Genomic DNA, 23,309 nt, shown 5'->3' with positions numbered 1-23,309 from the left:
CATTTATGAGAGAAACTGTGCGAGTTGCATAAATCACTGAACCTTCGCTTCTTCTGTGAAGTTCTTGTGCCACTGGCGATTTTTGCAATTCGTGTTTTCCATTTGAGAAAATATTTCCAGGTACCTGTGTGGATTCGTGCTTTTTCTGCGTAGTGCGCCAACGCTCGGTATTTTCAAATACCGCGCAAAACCGCGAGATTCTCATCTGCGATTTTTTAAAAGAACAAGGCGGGATGGAAAGCGCTGATTAAATAAATGCAAATTCGTCTCGTTTCTTTCGACGACACGAGCTCTTTTCTGTACAAATCGCCTCTTTCTACTTTGATTAATATTTAAAACATTTTTTAATCACGTTTTATTATATTTCAGAATATACATTCAGGTTTGAAGCTTTTCGATTTTTACATTTCGTGTGAAAAGCGCAGTGAAAATTGACGGTTTTCGGTACCTAATGGGAACAGTCGTTGATTGCAATCTGGGATTTTACTATTGCACGCGGCGCGTGCGTGTGTATCGTAATCGCTAATTGGATCAGTTCTGTTAATGAATTGCAGATAGATGCGCTTCCGTCAGACATCTGTTGCACAACGCGCGACACGGTGTCGCCCTACAACGTTCGCAGTAAATTGCGACGTGGCTTGGTCACGCCAGAATAGATCAAGTGATGAGCCCCCGATAGACGGGGCTTTGTTAGGTAATATCGCAACGCGATAGCGCTATCGCGACACGTTAGAGCAACACCGCGTTAACATTTTCACGCTAGAAAGTTGCGGAGTATCCGCACGCTATCGAAAAATCACGGGCACAAAGCGCGTCTCTCTGAAACAACAATGTCACACATTCATAATCTCTTTTATTTATAATCGCTTTTATTTATCACTGCTATATCGCTGATGATTATTTCTTGAATAATTGTTCTATCCTTGATTTAATTCTCGCGTAAAACAACAAAAGATTCATAGAGATATAAACGCGTCGTGCGCGCGCAATTATAATCGAGCGTAAATCAGGTTTAAATTGGAATCGGATTTATTCGAATCACAATGTTGGTTCGCGATTTGATTTGACCGCGTGCGGAGTGTTGTGCAACATCCCTTATTATAATATTATATAATACGATAATGAAAGCGGTAACAGTGGTAATGTAAACGACAACGCAACACGCCGAACTCGCCGATGCGATTCTCAGATGCGGAATGGCGATCACGTACGCGAACGTACAAATAGCGGGATCATACCGTAAATGCTAAAGTAGTTTGCCGCTGGACGAGTGGAATACCGAGTCGCCGCGAGTTCATTACGGTGGCTATTGCGTATCGTGAGACAATCGTGTTGCGTCTACCGCACCCCCAGAACCCGGGGAATCCTTTCGCGATCGTGAAGCTGCGTACGGTTTGCACGTATGGGAATATCGAACATCGCAAGCACGACCCCGCTAATAAAGAACATATTGTCGAAGATGATGTTTGATTAGATGCGCAATTTCGACATGAAACATCCATTTTGATACGTTGCATCATATCTTGTGTGCTTATTCGCGAATGGGAGGGATCGAAATATCCTGATCGTCGTTGGTAGTTTATGCAACTTTTTGATGCGCAGCTGCGTATCGATCATTTTTTAAAACAAGGAACATCGGCGAGCTTTAAAGTTCCTTATGAGCGACGGATATTTGGGTTCATTAAAGTCAGATTTTATTATCGTGCGGGGTTTCCTTTGTGTTCTCGATTAGAGAGGACGTAATGTCTTCTCTAATTTTTCAGTTCATTTCCCGAAGACAGGCGTGGGTGTCGCGCTTGGCTTCTCCGCACGCTGATCATCTATCAACCTATAATCTCTCGATGGAAATTTTCGCGAACCGTCGCCGACGTTTCCTCCAACCTTTCATATATCTCCGTAAACCCTGCGAATTCGTTCGATTACCCTCGCTGTGTCGTGCCGAAAGGAAAAGAATACACAGAGATATACTTACGCGTTTTTTGCAGCAAAATCAACTTGAATATTTCCATTTGACGATTATTGAGTACAGATAATGTTATTATAAAGTTTGCATTGGAGTCTTGGCTTGTAAATATTATAGAAAGTGTAATCAATCTCTCATGGACATTAGAAAGCTCATTAAAGGCATTGGCTTTCCTTTCGCATCTCGAAAAGATGTTTCAAATATTATAGGTATCGATATCTGTGACGAGTCACGAATGTACGATCCCGAAATAGTTTTCGTACATATCTCGCACAATGCTTCCCCGCCAGCAGAGATATCCAAGATTTATGGTAACGATATGTTGACGCAGAATAGATTTCAGGAATACCTTCTCACAAGCCATCTTCTCTCTCTCCCTCTCTCTCCCTCTTTTCTGCGTGCTACGAATTTTGAAGACAGTTTTACGAGAGATGTGAGCAGAATCGCTTCTTCCCGCAACGGACTATAATTTTTATTTACGGTAAACTTTGTGTGTGTGTGTGTGTGTATCCTGCGTATATGGCAAGATTCAAATCTGTTATTGGATTTATTCAAACCCCTTGAACCTCAGTAAGTATAAAAGATTGCGGATATTACATAATAATCGCCATCTTCAATTTCCGTAAATTTGGTAATACTGCGAAACAGCACGTTTCTCGAAAAATCGCAACTCCAGCAATTTGTGGTATTTCTAACATGAGAATTTCTGCGAGACGTTTTCCAATGCGTCGTTTTTCAGCATATGTCGAGCAATTCCATCGAATTGCGTCGTTTCATGTTTTACATTGTCGTTCTTATCGTGTATGTGCAACAAGCATATACAGAATTATTTGTAAAACTTTCTAAAATTAATTATGTCAATATGAGTCGAATAATTTAGAATTAATTATCCATACACAAAAATCAAACTTTTTTTCAACTGTTTTTTTTCCTTTCTTACAATTAAATAAGCTATCCTTTGCAGAGATTCCATTTATAGACTCCATTGTACAATTATCTCTTGTTCTTGTTAGCCTAATGCGTATTTTGTTAACGGCACAGATTGAATTCTTTCGTGCAAGCCTTTCAACAGTTTGCCCCATCCTAGCAATGAATTGACAAGCGGGGAGGAAACGTCATTAAATTATCACGCGTCGCCGAAGTGACTCCGACTTGTTTCATTTCGTAGGCGGGAAGAGGAGGGCGACGGGGGGACCGTAGCCACTAATTAATTTCCTGAAGACTCGATTCCGTGGGCTGCTAATCGAAGCGCGTTTCAAGTTTAGCTCGCGCTGTCCGACACCACGAAAGACGTGTGTGTCGGATATGCAAATCCGAATTAATCTACTCTTTGAATGTATGTACGTACGTACGCGCATAAAAAGCAGTTTTCGGATAAGCAGATTTATGTATCGAGAAACGCGCCTCGTAATGCATCGTATTTACCTTGGATGTTCGTTACACGCGCTGCAAACGTAATTCTCCCTTTCCCCTTTCAAGCGCATTTGCAAATGGGACGTGAGAAGATGAATCTTCATCCTTGTCCCTCTCCGCGGGTTGTATTTCGTTTCTAAACATAGACACCCCATTCCGCCGCGCAATCTTTTGTAAATGTTAAAGTATAGTGTACCTACTCGCCTTTCTCATCCCTGTACGCTTGCGTGTATTCACGCATTTTCCCATTATACGCGGTATTCGTATGCGCATCGAAAATATAGTATTTCCTCACAAAGGGAACGGCAAGCGAAAAGTGACGATGATTTGTCACTCTGGCAACAACCGAAACTTGGTAAATAAAAAATGATCCCTCTTGTCAGATTCGGTATTCGTTCTCTCTCTCTCTCTCTTTGTCTCTCTTGCTTCTCTTTTTCTTCCTCATATATATGCATATCATCTCTTTTTCTCTAGCATGGTGCTTTATATTAATTCCTTGTTATTTCGACAATTGTTGCGGATGGACTAAATTCAATTATCATCTTGTTAATGACATATTGTAATGATTATTGCGCTTAATAACTAATAAAGCGATGTATAATCAGTCAAATTGCTGTTATTGTTATAGCGTTTTAGCGCTTTAAAAGGTCTCCGATATGTCCTCTTTTAATCGAAATGATCAACTTTACACGTAGCGGAGTTACATATTTACAACGAATATTCGAGCGAGTGATTAAATAATTCATCATGAAATATCACATCTCACTCAACATTTTCTAACGTATTTTCGGATGGTGTTAATTCTATTTGTTGCAAACGAGTCGAATTGGCCCATCGAAGCGTCACGTGAAATTCGCGCTCTACGCACGTTTCTTTTCAAAATAATATTACAGAGGCAATTTATCACAAAAATATACACACACCGAAATCCCATCGATGAAAAATGATCGAAACGTTCCCTTTCTTCACTTTCCGCCCCACGGCATGGTATATGATGAATTAAATGTATATAATACCAGCGCATTTGTAAATTTTAACGAATGCGTGCAATAAATATCTCTCTGTTCGTGAAACATGATGTTTGTGTACATTCGTGTGTGAATGCAAATAATTGCATACTAGAAAAATAACAAAACCGGCCAGCAGCAACGGTTTCACCTTGGAAAGTCGACCGAGTTAACAACTCGTTTGCGCTGGATTTAACGTATCAAAATCAACAGCGCATTGTGCAACAATTTTGTCGGGGGAAAAAGCTATTTTTTCCTAAATGAATGCGAGTTTAAATTTTATTCAAAATTTTATTATCTCGCGTTCAGCTTGGTAATGTAAAGCTGTCACGACGCTAATATTCCTAATTTTCGCGCTACTGCGAATTATACAACGCTTTAATCAGCGTTGCTTAAGCAACGTTATCGACGTTGCTTCAAAGCTTAAACGGGAGTTTGAGTGCCAGGCTAATTTCTTCGTTATCTGCTATTTTCGATATGCAATACGCCAACTGGCAATAAGTGGCTGGTAGCGCGCGACTCATCATAATGTTTATTGCCGTTCACAAACGCGTTCCCGATTTCCCGAACGAGTTGCGTGCTGCGCACTGCCCATAAAGCTCTGCTCCGAGGGCTTTTATTTCGATTAGCTCCTTCGAGAATGCATTTTGCTTTACGAGGCAGCATGTACGTCGTTTCCGGAACTTACGTGTCTCACCCGCTTGGCTCGAGCCACCCCGTGATTTAAATCACCGGCGCAATAACGATCGCGCTCTGAATTGCGTTCTCGCGATCGACTGATTCGTTTGAATCATGAAGGGTTTCTCATTGCCCTTCTCATTGCGTGGGCAGATTGTGATGCATTTCATCTATAAACGAAACGCGCAGACACGGAATGAACATGTAAATCTATATGTTTAATTTACGCAGAGTTGCGCAGAGTGCACTTTCCAATTTAAGCTGCTTTCAAGCTTTAATCTGGCACCGGTTGGCGCGATGTTCCGTAACGTCACGGTATGTTTTGAAGTTTCTACGCTATGTCGCAAAATTATTGTAGAAAATTTTAATCCCGTGTAAACATGCCCTCTCAAGTTTAATTAGAATAAGATAAGTGCCCTTCCTCTGGATTTTTATTATGTATCACATATCACTTCTTCAGGCGTGAGATTATAAAAATCTGTAGTTATAAAAATTGTAAAGAATATATACAAGATTCTGACATGTACATGCATATACATACATACAAGGTTGCGAAAATATATTGGAATAAGCGATAATCGATGAGACATGTATGTATAATTTTTTTACATGCGAGCATGTGCATGTAGAGATTTGTAAGGAGAATGATAGATGAAGCTTTTGACATTGTAACATACATTGTGTATCAGATAATGTCAGTATACTCTTCATTATTAAGAATATAACAACTATGTGTACCGTAGGTATTCGCCGGAAATTGCGTTGGCTGAAAGCCCGTTCTCGTTGCGTATCTTTAACGTTAATCACGATGGGAGCTCGTTCATTCACTTGATTGCGGAATGGGATACACGTGCAAACGTGCGGGTATGGGCAAACCTTGTGAGGACACCGCGTGGGATTGGACACGTCGCTGTACAAAGATTAAACGCGTGAAAGAGAATGAGAGGAAAAGAGACAGCGAGGTCAGAGACAGTCAAGAGTAACCCCCAACTTGATAATTTTGCACAATTTTGTCTTTTCCCCTTATCAGAACGTGTGTGCGACCTAGCGTTAATTTAACGTTTCCGATGAGAATTACATACATGTACAATTGCTTCATTTTCATAGAAAGTATGTGATGAATGCGGAGCGAAGTAAAACACAAAATTCAACTTTTTAAATAAACAATTCCAAACAGCTTGATTTTATTGAACGTCATGCAACACGGAATGACATACAATAATAATATGTGTATCGTCGTCGTCGATTGATTTAAAACATGAAATTACTGAAACTCCGTAACACATGTAGAAACCAAGGAAAAATGAAAGGTCAATAGTAAAATTATTCAAATTTAGTTATCATTAATGACAGATTAATGACAGATGAGCGTTCATTTCATCGGTAAATCATATTCAGCGATTTATCGGATGATCATAAATTCACCGTTGGAATATCCAATGATTTGTAACCAATATTAATACAGAAATTGCGGATTCGATTTTCCCGGCTGAATAACGCTTTGATTACTTTCACTCGCGCGAGAATATGAAAAGCAGTTGGCTTTGTATATTACTGCGCATCTAGATGCTCGTTCAGACAACATCTTACAAGTAAACCTACGGAAGTGTCATTCTCCGAATCATTTTTTGAAAGTTTTGCATACATGATATTCGTTAAAAAAATGTATTATGCACAAAAAATGATTTAATTGTTAAATCAGCCATTTATAAAATAAAAGTAATAATAAAAAAATTAATGAAATAAGAACACAAAAAAAATTTAAACGACAAAAAAAAATTGAAATAACAAAAAAATCTTTCGTTACCTGTACATAAGCGTTCTAACAATGAATCGTGTTCTGACACACTTACAGAAAATAGTGAGAGGCAAGGGGCTTCACTCTAATCATTTTTCATTTCATTTTTTAGCTACATTGTTTAAACAATTTTGTTATAAACGATTAATATTTTTAATATGTTTAATTCACTTCACATTACTAACAATAAATGTCAAAAGTTGATTTTATTGTATTTTGAAAGTCGCATGTCGAGTTACTGTCTATTCAAGTAATTTTTCGAGTTTTGGTCCGCCATATTGAATCCGCCATATTGAATTTTGAAAATCTGATTTCAGATTCGGATTCAGCGACTTAAAAAACCAATATATTAAAAAGATCGAACAGTTAAAAAATATAGTTTCACAAGGTGTTTCATGCGCAATGCCAAACGAACGCGGCAATTTAGGGATTGTTTACCCCCCAAATATTTATATAAAACAAAACAAAAAAATATGTGTTCCTTAATTAGCTTTCCTCTTGAAGTTTTAATAGATTTTACTTCGATCAGATCAAAACTGATTTTTTGCAGCAAGAAATTGGTCACTTTAGGGGTAGTTCACCCCCTAATTTTCACTCCCCTTCCAACATACCTAGGCCGATTTTCGTCTTCTATCGAAAGATACTTTCATACCAAAAATCATTAAAATCGCTTCACTGGTCTCAAAGATATCGCAATTTTTCCATTTTACCCCCCATTTTGGGGGGTCGTTTCACCCCCTAAATATGTTTTTCCGCCGCTAAAAAAAAATACGTGTCCCTTAGTTTTTCATGTATTATAACATATCCAAATTTCAGAAAAATCGGAGAGTGACACTTCCGTAGGTTTACTTGTTAGCTTCGCCAAAAATTCAATAAACTGGCATTCTTGAAAATTAGATATTATAGAATGATACATATGATAGACGTCTATCTCTTTCATTATACACAGAAATGGCGCATGTACAAGAAAATTTAATAACTCAGAACTAATGTTAATACTGTCGCAGAAAAAAGTATTTAAATATTCTTTTTACGTCGTTCACGCATATTTAAAACGGAAAATGTGAGTAATTCATCATGATAATTAAATATCGCGCGCATTTTATCCTGTATCATCATGTATCATGTTACGCTGCCGAAAAAATCTACGCACGTGACAGCAGGGAGAGATTCAAGATACGAGTCAGCGTTTTCCGAATGATTGACTGTGTTCCCAATTAATCGCGAGTCCGAAGAATATTAATTTCGAGCCGATCGATAATACGCGGACAATTGTTTGCGGTCTGCTACGCGATGCATTTTCGCCACAATCTATCAGCAAATTAATCATTGGATCTAATGTTTGCTGACACGGAATCCAAATCTGTATCGCGCGTAATAGTGCGTTAGCGTGTTTATTCCCCTTGCTCTCCCCGTAAGCGGTAGATGCAAAAAGAAAATACGCAGTCATGATAAAGAAAGATAGAGATCCACGCTACAACTACATAGTCTTTTTTACAACATTTACGTGACTACGTTGTTGATATGAAAACCAGTTATAAAGAAATATTGCACGGCTCTTGATTGCATATAGTAAATAAAAGCACGGCATATCGCATCAGGAAATAAGTAAAAAGCATCATATATAAATGATGACAAGCTTTCAGGAAAATCTCACATTATGAGACATCGTAGAAAAAGCAACAACGTCACACGCAGTTACATAATAAAAGTTCACTCGACGTAAGATAGAACAAATTTCTGATTGATTACGGATAATGCCTGGAGAAAATGTTAAAAGCGGCGGACGTCGCAAGTCCGACGTCCATTACCGAATCTCATTGGAAGTTTTATCACGGGAAAAATAACGTTACGAACTTTTATTTTATTGCTTAAAATACTCGGCGATGAGCGCGACTCGATTAACAAAGTCGGCGGGAAGTTGCCGGCAAGATAAATGCAGCGCTCTTAGAAGACAAACGCGAGCTCTTTAAGCGCGTCTTCCTTGAATATCGATATTCATATTCTTTCGCGATTGTAGCAATCGTTGTCTCAATCGCGCAAAAGTGATCGTGTGTCGCTTTCATTTGTTCATCAGCGAGAGTAATTTCTTCGTGCCGTATGTCACACTCAAAAACGCATTAAGCGCACGGCGCGCCGCGGCGTAACGTGCAATTATTGTGTCAGTATGAGTATCGGTAATGAGTCTCAATGTGCGCTTAATATGATTTACGTTTAGGGATATTTATGATTCTGAAAGGTGTTACGGCCTCCGCACGCAAACGGGTCAGTGGAAATTTAATGCCCCGTGAATGCAGTCACCGGCATTTGCATAGCGACGTGTCCGCTCTTAAATCCGAATCGATGTGCGAATAATTTTATTTGCTGGAAGATATGTGGAGAACACAGGAAAGCGTTATGTCAACTGCGAGCACACGGTCGTTTTCGAGCAGCATTAATTAATGAACGTGAATAATTAATACATGACTGACTGACGTAGCGTATTTGTTATAATTATTGTAACATCACGTTGCGCGTATTATTACCTTCGTTCTCCACTGAAAGTCAATTCGCGCATGGATTTCAAATTTATGAAAAATTCTGCACTGTGAGAATAAAGCTCAACAAATATTTTTGAAAACATTTTCAAAATTGTGTTTAAATTGCCATCGCATCATTCAAATTTTATTGGTATTCATAATATAATATTTGAGAACGCGAATAAACAACGTCCGTCAAGACAGAAATGTCCATTTCTCGAAGAACATTTGCACTCGGTGCAGGCAAAAACATTCTCATTTCTAATCCGTGATGAATTGTACATGTCGGAACATGGACACACGTTTCCTCGTCAGCGTGGGACTCCGAGAACTCTGCATTCGATCGCAATATACGGAATGGTCGATCTTAATCAGACGACTTGATAAAGCATCCTACACCGACGTTCCGCATTTCTATTCGTACGCGGCGCTTGGCCATTTTGTGATAAAACCGCTGCAAGCACCTTTGAGATCTTCCGGAAGTTCACGAGAGTTTGTCGGAAGGCGTCGACTTTTTGTTTTATTCTCGAAATTCAAATTACGCCGCGTGCGCGTTGGCTCGGACAATTATTAATGACGCTCTAACGTGCTCTCGCGCGCGCGGCATCAGAGTTTGGCAAGAGTTACCAAATTAACGAAATCCGCTTCGCTGGGTAACCCACGCTGGTTACCGCGTTGGATTTCGCAGCACGGGAAAACGCCCAGAGCGTTAAAGCTCTCCGTTAAACCTGACCGGGACGAGCCCGGGACGGCGCTCGGAATCCCGGCGTGGAGGATGCGCGCGACAGAATTGAGCTCTCCTGCACGGTGAATACAATCTATATTCAGTGCACGAGGGCTTTATTGTTTCCCTCGGTGAGTGGATTTACTAGAAAACTCATCGGGAGATGTCATTTGTCTTTAGCTGCACCTGAAACCGACCGATCTGTCGGGGCGTTCAATGTCCCCGCTGGCTTAGGTCTCTACGTTCCAGCTTCCGAGTCACGGATCCGACGCGATGGACCAAGGGATCTCCCCTTTGTGTTGCGGAGTTTGAAGATCGTAATTAAGATGAGAGCGCGTTGCGATTCGGACGTGTTCGATCGAACGGACACAAACGAAAATTCGCCGACTGCGCGAAACTAGATTACCGGGGAACAAGAAACGAAACTTCGAATTGCTTCCATTGACCTAACGAGCGAAATGGAATCTCCTTTACGCATTGGTCGCGATATCGGAGAAGTCGTGTTTTATCGTTTTTTCGTTTCCATCTTTCTGCGAGTAATGCTATTAATAACGTAAATTGAAATCTATTTTCTTTCGAAGAAAAGACGCTCTGCGAAAAATTGATGTATTTACAAAATAAGTTAAAATGATGCACTTTTACGTAAAGATATTACATTAATAAAACAGAATCCTGAGCACTCACGTGACGGATGTTCGGTTCAAATTAATTTTTATTCATTGATCATTTGCCAGTTCTGCAAATGCAAATTATAGACGGATTCTGATTGCTTGAATAAACACGAATGAGGCACGGAACGCTTAAGCTCAGGTAAATCAGCGTCTGTCCGACGTCGGTTTCGCCGACACAGCTCTCTCTCTCTTTCTACAAAATAATCTCTCGATTTATCCGTGGTCGTCGTGCAATTTAATTGCGCATCCGGTAACGCGATTACATCACGCAATTAATCCTATATTCTGACGTAATATTCAATTTCCGCGAATGTTAGTGCTTGAGCTTTATCGTGCGCATTTCCGACGCCTACATTTTTCACATTATTGAATTCCGCAATTTCACGGCCCATTTTCCACACTTCCGCCGGGAGCGTCGCAACGTTTACTGAGTAATCCGGCCAGATTGGCAGCTCCGTGTTTCAAGTAACACCTAGTCCGACGCGGAACTGTCTCTCGCTTGAAAGAAGTTTAGATCGCGCCAGGGAAACTTATGGAGAACGATCGCTGCATCGAACGACCGGACCAGCGGTGACATCGGGATCGTACACGATCGTGGTTAATGCTGAATGTAAACCTGAACGCCGCGAGCGATCGTAAATCTGAGCCTCCGAGGGCCGAAGAAAAACTGCGGTTTTCCCTAGCGAAGAAGTTTCATTTCGGAAATAGTGTTCCTCCAAAGTTGGAAGAATCGTGTGCCACTTTCGAGACATCGATTTTTAAGACCCATTTCTCTTGCTGTGTGCATACACGAGACTCGCGAAATTTGCATTCGCGTTTGTTGTTTAACGTTCTTTCTGCGAGATGCGCTCGTTTTCCTTCGTTTCGTTAATTTGATAATTTATTCCTGTTCGCGCTACTTCGCAAGCGCGAGTAATTAATTTAAGCACTCACGTGATCTATAAGTATCTATATATATAATTAATTAAAGCGCATTTAAGTTTTACATTATGAGCGAAACTTTCGCGTGCATCTTCATGTGATTGTTTCGATGATCGGGATAATTTACAAGCGCATCTTCGTAAACGCCCGGTAATGCGGCAAAAATGGCTTTTTGCCAAGTAATTTGCATCGATCTGTTCCACCTTATCAGTTTTAATTACGCGGAGATAAAAGAGACGAATTGAATTATATCCTGGGGCCCGCAAGGAAGCACGGCTTAAAGAACATTTACGTGCCTCTACGCTCGCGAGGAAAGATACTGCGACAAAATTAAAGTTATATTTTACTTTTGCGGACGTGCCCGCGCGCGGATGACGTTCCTCCGCTGCGCCAGCGTTTTTCCCGAGGTCGTCCTTAACGAACGGGTAGCGTCTGAAAAACGCTCGCACTTTTTTTTTCTCCCCCTCTGTCCCGGTGCTCCCCGTCACGGTCGTTCTGGAAATAAAGAGATGCTCAAGTGACCCGTTAATAATATCTGTAATTTATGCGTCGCCGCGTAAGCGCGCCTCATATTCGTCGTATATATGTGTACGACGTCGCTTGCGTTATCGCGGTTTAACCCAAATACGGTATTATACGTGGGGCGCCACGTCGACACTTCATCGGTATCGGGTGTTGTTTACGCTGCCGGACATTACCCCGTTCTCCATAGCCGGCCCCGCGCATATGGGGCGCGTACTTATTCGCCGTTCAGCATCATTTTTGGCATCGATCCGCGCTGACGTTTCGAGAGTGGAACGGGAAATTACGTACGCGCATCCTCGCTCCGGCGAATCGAACTTTCTTGTCGCACGCGTGCATCCGCGTCGCGTATAATTTATCGTCAGGATGTCGTGCTTTTTACGGCGCGACACAATGTCACAATGATGAGCATGCTCTGATTAAAGCTCGATGCCATGTTGCTCGTCTTGGTGCTGGTGGTAGTAATTTCTTTTCTGCTGCTGGAAGCTATCATTAGCGTTTGATGATCAGTCTCAGCTGGGGTTGGTAATCAGTTTATGTTCTTCACGTTTCTCGTTAATCGGATGCTTCAATACGGTGACTACACGCGACCTGTAATTGCAGTTTCTGATGTTGGAGTATCACGGAACAAGCGCTCTCTATTCAATCTCTTACAGATGTATACTGCGTGCGTGTATACAGATTGGACGATTATATCAAGTGGAAAGAATAATTGTTAATACATTTCATGATCAAAACTTTATAAATTCTGTATATTGTTGGTGACCCAATTTGCTCTCTTATTGGCAAAACTTCTATTAATCACTTCGCGCAACAACTCGGATTTCTTGCTGCATTGACGCACAGGGTTTTCAGGCTTTAATAAAGCCAGAAGCGAAGAAGTCGTATATCCGAAATTTATAATTTATCTAAAAAACGGGAAGAAATGTGAACTTCGTCAGTGATAATCGCAATTGAACCAACTTTGCTCAATTATATCACATTTCCGCAACTGCCACAAATGCGAAGATAATTCTGTAGATCCTTTAGAGACTTTCTCGGTGTGTACGCGCGCAATTCGATTGCGCTGAATCAGCTCTGTCCGTAACGTGTAACGTCGTAGCAGAACTGCATTAGGTCGTCATAAATTTAATTTCGCAAGTTGGAAACATTATGACAGCTTTAAAGCTCTGCCAGAGATTGCGCATATGTATCCATATTCGTATCCGTGTGCGAGGGATGCGTACACGCGTATTCCGCGCGCAGAGCGCACAAAGCAATTGCAGCGAGACGCGGCGCCGAGTTTCCACGTTCTCTTCCTCTTTCTTGACATGCAAGAAGTTTATTGATATTATCGATCGGCTCACGGTCGTCCAATCGGGACGTTACCTCGCTGGTTCCGCTGGTGTTTCGGTGACGTTGGTTTCTTCGCTGGTCGACGATGGAGGTGGTGAAGTCGTCGACCAGCTCTTCCGTCTGTCCCCTCCTCCATCCCCCGTTTATCTTCCTGGCTGATGCTGATGGCGTGAACCAAAAACGTCTCTTTCCTTTTTCGAAACCGGATGCCCTGATTTCGCTCGCGAGCTTCCTTTACTTGTTCGACCTTTTTACGCGTGATTAATCCCGAAATCGCTTTTCTACGGTTGTAATTCACATTGCTGTTTCGGCTGGCCAATAGTGGAAGCTCGCCATACGTCGGTGCTATCTCGAAGGGGAATGTACAGTGAAATATTTGATCGGATTAATTGCTTTGGAGGATTGATCACGCGCGCGCGCGCGAGATGTTACACGACCAGTGGAGGATAGCGAGTGTAATTTACACGAAGAACGGCGTGATGTGTAATCGATTATTCGTAATTGACGTGTGGACTCGGTAGAGCGGCAATCTCCATATTATGTTGAAGCGCGATAAACGTGTTTTAGGAGCGCGGAATAATTAATGTTATTCCGGCGCGCGGTAACAAACGTTTAAAATTCAATGGGCGGATTTTAATATCCGTTTTAAATGAGGAGATATACGCAACGCGTGGACGGTATTGATAAAGTGCCGCTAGAATAAATACCGCTGGTATATTGAGTAGAGGATATTTAATGCAAATAGTGCATAAATACTCAAACATGACAATGTTACACTAAAGCCCACGAATGTTGGAAAATGGAGGGGGCTTTTTGCGTAGAACGGGATAACGCGCTATTGCTGATTTGTTCCGGTATGCGTGGACCTGTGGGAATTCGCACAAAAAGTTCATCTCACTGCGCAGTAGTGCAAAACCGAAACACTGAAATAGCAGCGATAATGCATCACTGAAATCGTAATTTGCGAGCGTTTCCGCCGAAAAACATGCGCGGGCATCGATGAGCGTTTGTTCGCCGATCGTAAATGTTTATCCCGAATTCAATATTCGGCGCGAAACTGCTGTACTCACTTCACTCCCCATTACGCAATTATTTACCCGGTTCCAGCCGGAAACCGATTACATAATCCCGAGGGCGCCTTCTCGCCACTGATTTGACGATCACACACATTTACATAACGCTATCGCAACGCAGTCGCGCAACCACCCCGCGATTCCCTGAGACCGCCAGAAAATTCCGTCGTAAAATTGCTCATGGGAGTTTCCACGTGTGCCCACGGGGACCGCGTGGGTGCACATATGCTCATCTCTGGCGCCTCCGCAACCCTTTCAGGTCTGCTCCCGATCACGTTGCGAAACGGTGATACCCGCCGGCTCACGTAAGTTTCTACATGGCGTGTATGTGATACCAGGGAGCACCTAGGGAGTGGATTTTCGTGCGGAAATGCACAGTCACGTCGACGAGGGATGATCGCGGATGCGAGGGAGCGAGCGGGTGACTTACGAGCGTGCGCGTGTACGCAAAGTGGAGCAATGACCGGCTCCGTGCTGTCGGGTTTCGTGATATTGCACCGATCCAGTTTACGCGGTGGCGACGTCGACGTCGATGCGACTCTCTCCCTCGTTTCCTCCTTGGCTTCCCGCCCTTTTCTTCTTCCTCTAGACTCCGGCGCCCCGTCGTGCGCGACGCCACAGGGATGCGAGCATCCGCCTTCCTCCACGCTCCGCGTTGCCGCCGTCGTCTTGTCTCGTTCATCGGCGATCGCCCCAGCGATCTTCTCGGCGGATGCTGCGTGGGACCGGCGCCGACTTTGTCGGTCGACGTTACGCTCCTGTGATGTTCCCGTTATCTCGTCGTCGAGATTACACGCTCGTCGCAGTGCGTAACGCGTTTAACAACCCGTCTAACGAGACTTATTAAATTCCAGTAGATTCTTCTTTAAATCACTCCTCCTTGAAACAACATTTTTGTGCAAATCGCCTCTGATGTCGAGCATGCTGCATTCGCCGATACGCCACGTATCGGTACACGTTCTCGTACCTTACATATTACAGATTGATACATGAAAACCGAGTATATTAGCGTTCCGTTGGATCCATTAATATCCCAGCGAAGTAATTTCAAGCTGCGATCGTTTTACACGAACTGCGCACCGTATATCCGTTTCTCGGGCTCGCGAGTCATCCCGAAATGCACCAAGGGAGGCAATGAGAAACGGAGCAATGCAAGATTGAAGGCGAGCGGGAAGGGAACACTCAATGAAAAATCCGCTCTTCTCGCGAGATCTAGTTCAAGTCGAGGCTGGATTTCTTTCTATGATCGAGCTGCTCTACCCTCGACCGACGAGATTCACCCTCATAAATTATCAACGTAAATGGTCGCTGTCAGCTGGCGATGTCGCGTTTCCTTCACACGTTGAGCGCGACGAGAGGATCCAAGGGATCACAAGGTAAATCCACGAGATCAGCTGCTTGCGCAAGAGTGTTCCGAGGTGGCCGAGTCCTCCGGGGACGAGATACATCCTTCTCGATGTTCACCACCGCCTGCAATCGCGGTGAAAGATGATGCGCGCCGTCCCTTCGCGTTCCGCAACTTTTCAGATGGAAACAGTACATATGTGTCGCTTTAGCGCGGCTTCTGCGTCGGTGTGCGTTTACTGTTTAATACGCCGTTTGTTGCGTCGCAAGGCTCTCTGTGCGTTTCTCGCCGCGATGTCAGGCGAGCAGTTAACCTACTTGTTGAAACGAACCCCACTGCTCCACCTTGCCGCATTACGTTATTTCGTTCCGGAAACATTTTCGCTAGGAATTATTCGCTTTGTCTGGCGCTGCGACAATAAACGTACACGCGGGAAAAAAGATGGACTCTTTTGTGTACACACGGTACACATGGAGGGTCCTGTACAACCTGATAGAATTTCCTCTCTGCTGGATTTATTTTAAAAAAAGTAAAAAAAACATTTCCTTTTCCGTGTCTCCGATGCGCGAACCGTCGCGCATTAGTCATCGAATTGTCTGTTTCTTAAATTGGGAATTATTTTCAAGAAAATAATTTCCGAGCTTTCGACTTTGTAATTTATTAGTCATTATCTAGAGGAATTACGCCACCGTTCGGCGATGTATTGATTATTATATCGCGAAACATCGGGGGTGATATTGTCGCGCTAGAACAACGCGGAGGCGAGAGAAAAAGAGCAAAATTCAAAGCACGTTCACCCGCGTAATCCTCGTAATGGTTCACGTGACAAATAAGAAGTCGCTTCGGGTCTAGGGATTAACCCGTATAACTCTTACGGTCCCCAAAGAACAATACGACAGGGACATACACGCGGTCGAGTTTCAAGGGGTCCTTTACGATCCTGTGCGTGCGATCTGTCGCGCGGACCCTCCGCACTAAATCGTTCGTGGGACAACGATGAAATAAAGATCAGAGACTAGCCAGACTTCGTCAATTATCTCCCCGAAAAGCAAAATTATGAATCGACAGTCCCGTGTTATTCCTGACGATGTTTCATATTATACATTTACGTACAACCGCTGGTAATTGGAAGCGAGATTAACATTTTATGTATCGGATCATATTCATATAAAATTATTTTATATATTGTAATCACTTCACATACTTTTACGATATCCTAAATGTAAATTTTCAATTATCTTTGAAGCCACGTTCAGTACCACACAAACGTTGTATGTGTAACGGGACGCGAAAAGTTATACACGAGATAATTAATGGGGTAACATCAAATTTTCTGTACAGACGAAGCATTCGATAATACTGTTCGCACGATGAAAACGACGGTCACGCATAAATTATCAGGAGAGGGGCAAATTACCGGCTCTTTCGCGTTACCGCGCGATGGACTCGATAAAACGGAACGTTTACCCGCATTTACCAGCGTTTCGATATAATTTGCATATCGATCCGATGTATCACCCGCTTCCGCCCCCAACACGGTGTCACTCGTTTTCGCGACGCCCGCACACATTTACATATCCTATCGGTGGCGCAAAAGACGCGATGGCCTGGTAGGTGCCCCCTCGTTACGCCACGCATGACCACGTAATAAAACCGGAGCGCTTCCGTCTCGGATGAGATTCGCAGGACAAGATTTAGTCGGCCGGCTCAGATCCGTCGTTAATCTTGTCTATTATTAAACCGAGGCGACGTTTTCCCGAGCACAATACGATCCCCGCACCCTTCGCCGCCCTCTCTCCGGTTGAACGAAATTCCGCGTAAATCTCCCTAAGCTGGATCAGTTCGAATCGTACGAGAGAGTCGAGACGCACAACTTGATTATGATGATGAAGTCGTAACGAAACCAGCGCTCGTACTCTTTTACAGCCCTTCGCGGAAAGGATTCGTGCGGAGAACGCATCGCGAGATTTATCCGGCGTCGTAAAAGCGTTCCCAGCGATTCCCCCGTTACCTGATAGTCATTTCGCTTCGTGGTTGAAGGCGACGATACCACTTCCTTTACAGCTAGGTTCTTTAATTGCGCCCGCTCGAACGCGGGGAAACCGCCTTGCGCAATTATTTTTAATTGATCGCCGTCACTCGAGCCACTCGGATGGGATACAAGTGGCAGCGACGAAGAGTTTTTCGGGAAGATTAATGTTGCGTTACGCGAAATAATCTTTTACACTCCGGGCTTTTATCTCCTGTCAAAGAACGAATCGCGTGAATGGATCGTGGCGGGGAATGTATCGAAAAGTACCTGAAAGTACATACTCATAGTAGAAATCCAATATATGTACTGTGATAAAGCGCACGAAATATTAGACGATAATCATCGATCACTAGACAAGCGCGATTTTTTAATCGAGTTGCGGGCAATTTTCCCCAAATAGCAATGCAGCGTGAACTACACGCGGCATATTGATTGTAGATCTTAAAAATTCAAAACTCGGCATAGAGCAAAATGTAAACTTTGCGATTAAAATAGTTGTGTAACTCGACGAGCGATCGCAAATAGTAATTCCATTTTCCATGTTTGGAGAACACGTGTAGCGTGTACATTTTTATCACGTTAAAGTACGATTCGCCGACGCATAGGAAGCTATTGAACAGCTCTTTGTACAGGAAAAGGGAGATTGCGGGTGCCCGAGAAACCCTCGCAATTTCTCCTTTTGATCTCGAGTATTCCCGAATAGTGAATTCGGCTGTGCTCCATGCCGAACAATGCTATTGCGGGGATCAAATCGCAAGAATGATCTAGCAAGCACATTTCACGAGAAAGGAAGAAAGAGAGAGAGAGAGAGAGAGAGAGAGAATATAAGATAAAAAAAGACAATGACCGAGTCATAAATATCGCTTTTCAATTTTCCTTCTCTCTTCTTATCTGATCGTTGTCTGATCATTTTTTTCAAGACTCGTTAAGACTTCAGACAGCGATTGTAAGAAATGCGATAAATTTGAAAAAAATGTTATCTATTTTTGCCAGAATTGCCGCGACTTATCGACAATTCCGTTGCGGAAATCGCTCGCAACGCGTTAAGCAAACGCGAGCAATTGGCAATTGAAGAAGGATCTGTCAGTAGGCGGGTTCAATGATATCACTGACAGACTTTCAGCCTGTCGCGCGTCGCGTAGCAGTTATCGCGATGCTCGCCTATCGATCGCCTTTCGTTCCTTCACGAGGATAGGATATGCAGACTCGGGCTCGTGTAATACACGGATATCGGTTATCTCAATGGGAAATTACGTTACAGCCATCGATCCACAGTGATAGTGGCCGGTTTACGTGTTTATCCGTGGCGAATCACCGAGCCGTTCCTGGAGCAAGAAAAGAGATTGAAAAATCGCATCTCGCCGCAGCGGGGAGACAATAGGACGCCTACGAGCGACCATCTCCCCAGATGCGCCTCTCTCTCTTCGATAATAAGAACGCTGCCTACACGTGCTTCGCGGATTAATCAAGAGCGAGGATTTGAAAAACAGTCGACGCTATGAATATTGATGAAAGATCGAATAGCGAGATAGTAACGTTGACGCACAGAAGATGAAGCACAGAAAGATATTTGTTGTTCTGTTTTTCTTAGGAGCAGCCTCTCGGAGCAAGTAATTTTGAGGAAAGCATCCAGAATGTTGTAAATGTTTGATGAGCACATTAAATAGAAGAATACGAAAGACTATATTAAGAAGGCCAGCTTGTTTGTAAGTCGCGCGTGTTACTTTTGCTCGATTTGCAAGGATCTAGCAATAAGTATTATATATGTGTCACGGACAAAGCGGTCTGCGAGAACTTTAAGATCCAGATTATTTCGAAGCGACGCTGCTTTATCCTCGGCCAACCCTCTGTAAATCTTAACATTTTTCCGAGCAGATTTACATCATGACAAATCGCGAAAGCAAAAGTAGATAAGATGAGCAGGAAAGGTCGCTTTCCGAGCTTTCCCCAAGAATCTTTTGATTATTCCTCGAGCGACTTAGTCCTGCGTCCAGGAATGGCAATATGGAGACGATCGCGAAACCAAAAGAGACTCTTTTAGGAGGAAACGTACCGAGCTTCGTATGTTGAACACGTACATTCGATTACTCGTAGCAGCCTTAAGCCAGCATCTCGCTGAGCTGCGGCTATTCAATAAGCTTTGTACAGCATAAAAGATTAATGATGTAAAGGTAGAGGAAGAGGGAATCGTCCGGAGCGCCGTTTCATACGTATAAAAATGGTTTATATGTCCTCGGGGGGAAAATGGATTTGCTGTGTACAGTTATTACGCCACCGGGCGTGTATCTCGTTGCGAGCGAATTCCTTGACGTCGAGCTGTGTATCATCGCGAAATTAACTCCTCCACGAAAGAAACTGCAAAGAAACTGCGCACCAGAAGAAAAACGCTCGTCGTTATTTGAACGTATTATCTCGCGGACTTTATAATGTTCTTTTGCGATTGCAATCTTAACTCGCGCGTCAAGTAGCACAAAGGCACGAGATCTGTGGACAATGAAAGGCGCGTTTAAAAGAACCGGTAATCAAAGACTACAAATTTTTTGTATTAATCGACGTTCAGTCAACATAAACTAAAAATAACTAAAATATTATTTTCTTTTATTTACACCGTCACGGTTTTGTTATCGATTATCTTTGCATTTGGTCAATTTCGATTCTAGAATTCGCGCGAGAACTGTACATCGTTCCCAGCTGTCATCGTATCATTATCGTTTCGACTAGGTCTTGGAACATGTTAAAATCAGCAATGGCGATCAATACTGAACGCGACATATGCGATTAACTAAGCCTTATCGACAGCAAGGCTCTAGCCATTGAGATATCAACTGAACGTATTCGCCGTCTCTCTCGTCCGCGGCTATTTCTCTCATTGCTTCATGACGTAAACACGTAATCGAAAATTTTAACCGCGATCAATGTGCCAGTGCCACTCTGCGATATCGCGATGCGGATTTGCCGAAATGTTCGACGCGATCCTAATCCTAATAGTTCGTGAGAAAATATTGATCGCACATTTCCCGCATTAAACGCTCGCAAATCTTGAAACTTGAGGCGGCGCGGCGTATCAATTTTCCCGTTTCGCCGCGCATCCTTCTTCACGGAATTAATAAAATAATAAATGAAGAGAGAGATAAGAAAATACATTTTCTCGATACACTCGTCATTAGCTTTTCTAGCCGGAGGATTTTCTATTAAAATTAGTTTTATTATAATAAGTTTTGGGAGAAAGCATATCGCGTTGACGAACGAGGGAGAGAGAAAACCTACAATACGTCACTTGACATAAGAATTAAAATTGATGACTTCGTTAATGTAACTTTCTTGCAAGAATTGAATCTTGAAATCTCATCTTTTGTATACGTGTATTCTTATCTTCAGAAATCCGACAGCACAAATGATGAAAGGTCGTCATCAGTTTCGCCGGCGCTTCAGTCTGCAGCCCTCAGCGCACTTGAAGGAGGACGGGCAAGAGGATGGAACGACGAAGAATGTCAGGTAAATGCAGAAGCTTTTATCGTGTCCTGAGTTTCTCGCTATATCTGTCAATCCGTTTTGCCAATTTGATTGTAAATTTTATATCAGAAAAAAACTTAAATTAATTTTCTCAATTAAAGAATTAAAATATCTCGAAACTCGTTTTTTAAAATTACGTTCTTTAACTTGCTTGATCGTCGTTAAGACTACAAAAATAGATTAACAAAAATTCGTTCATGCCACTGTAACGTATTGAATATTGCATTTTGTATGCCTAAATTGAGCCTGTTTCTCACGTCTTCGTGTTCTACTTTCAAAGTTTCTCTCGCGAAACAACTTGCAGACAACAACGATAACGAAAACGTCTGTTGAGACTTAGGGTAGTTCGCCTTGCGAGAATCTCCAGCTTAACACATCGGCGATGAACGCCGGTCATATCGAATCTTTTCTCTTTTTCCCCATTGTACTTTTCCTTCTCTTTATTTTGTTGGAGAGAGATTACTTTAGCCATATATCTATACCTTTGGATGTTCTCGTATATCTTTATATGTAATACAAGGGAAGAAAATGGAGAAAAGTTGTGTGTTGATTTTCCCCAGTACGGAACTCGCTATTACTCGCACGATGATATTATTAAATTGACATAACCGGTGTAACTTCAAATATTATTCGAATATACGATGGAAGTTTATATTGAGTAACGACTACTCTGCAAATGATAGTAGCGTACATTTTAATAACTTTTTATTGATATAAAAACTCGCATTTTTCTGTAAAAAAGTCGTTAAGATGCAAGTCGGTTGCACTTGTATCTACAAGGTTTCGTTTTTACGGAAAAGGCGTTCCACGGCACGTGAAGGAATCGAGATTAATCTTTTCACCTGACCTCTCTTTGAGAGGACCAGTCCTTCACCGCCAGAAGAGCGTTCTGCGCAGTATGCAGATATACACGTGTGGAGAACGTTCGATTTTCGATATTATATCTCCTCGGCGCGGCTGGCGGAAACTTGAAGTCCATACGTGCACCTCCTATTCGCGCGTTCAAAGTAATAAATAGCAGACCAGAAAAATCGCTTTCAGCGTGAAACCCGGTCGGGTCCGCGCGACACATCTTGCTTTTTTCCCTCGGCCTTCCCGTTGCCACCCCATTTCTCGTGACTAGGTTCTCAGGTCTTAGCCTGAGCTTTAATTTCGCAGTGAATCCACGCGAAAGGGGATGCTCACTTTTCCGCTTTTGTGTGTCCGATAATAACCACGTCTGACTTCTTGTAATAAGCACTGATGATTACGAAGCCGAAGATACTTAGAGAGGCGGCCGCGCTGCTATCTGGTGCATGTAAAAGCCCGACCGTGCGGCCTTGCCGATCACAAGAGGCATTCTGGCGCCGATAGTGCCACGAATTCAGAACACCCTATACAAAACTGCGGTATTCAATAACACGTCGCGTCTCGATTGCGGCCGGCATCTTCCCCGCGTTCATTAGCGCGGCATTCTCCTCCTCGGATGATTGTCTCCCTTAAACGAAATGCGGTATCTCTTTACTTCTACATCGTACCGTGAAAGATTGCGTCCTGCATCGTTTCTGTTAATGACAATACTCCTCGTAACAATCCCTGTCGTATTTCGTATTATTCTTGGCCGCGGATTTACGTCTTACCTGAATTACTGCCTTATTTTTAAACGCGATGAGAGAGATGTCGTTGTCGTAATTGTAATATTACACTGCATCTCATTACGTTGTATTTTCTCGCGTGCTTCTCTCGTTCGCCGAAAAGGTCGACGAGATAAATGCGGATGGAAGTCGCGACTTTACGAGGATGACAACGTTCTATT

At 42.7% G+C, this 23,309-nt stretch overlaps 1 protein-coding gene across 1 annotated transcript in view; it reads left to right on the top strand.

Annotated features, from left to right (window-relative positions):
• The window catches only part of LOC105278251 (ras-related protein Rap1), a 30,596-nt gene that overhangs the window by 2,923 nt on the left and 4,364 nt on the right, over positions 1–23,309 (top strand). The window contains exon 2 of the mRNA XM_020031331.2: positions 21,380–21,496. Within this exon, the coding sequence (XP_019886890.1) occupies positions 21,396–21,496 (101 nt within the window). The 5' untranslated portion in view covers positions 21,380–21,395. The remainder of the gene's footprint in view (positions 1–21,379; positions 21,497–23,309) is intronic.

The sequence above is a fragment of the Ooceraea biroi genome, chromosome 10 (assembly GCF_003672135.1).
Source record: "Ooceraea biroi isolate clonal line C1 chromosome 10, Obir_v5.4, whole genome shotgun sequence".
Classification (NCBI taxonomy): Eukaryota; Metazoa; Arthropoda; class Insecta; order Hymenoptera; family Formicidae; genus Ooceraea; species Ooceraea biroi.
The sequence above is the reverse complement of the archived record's forward strand: the minus strand, read 5'-3'. Positions and strand labels throughout refer to the sequence as shown.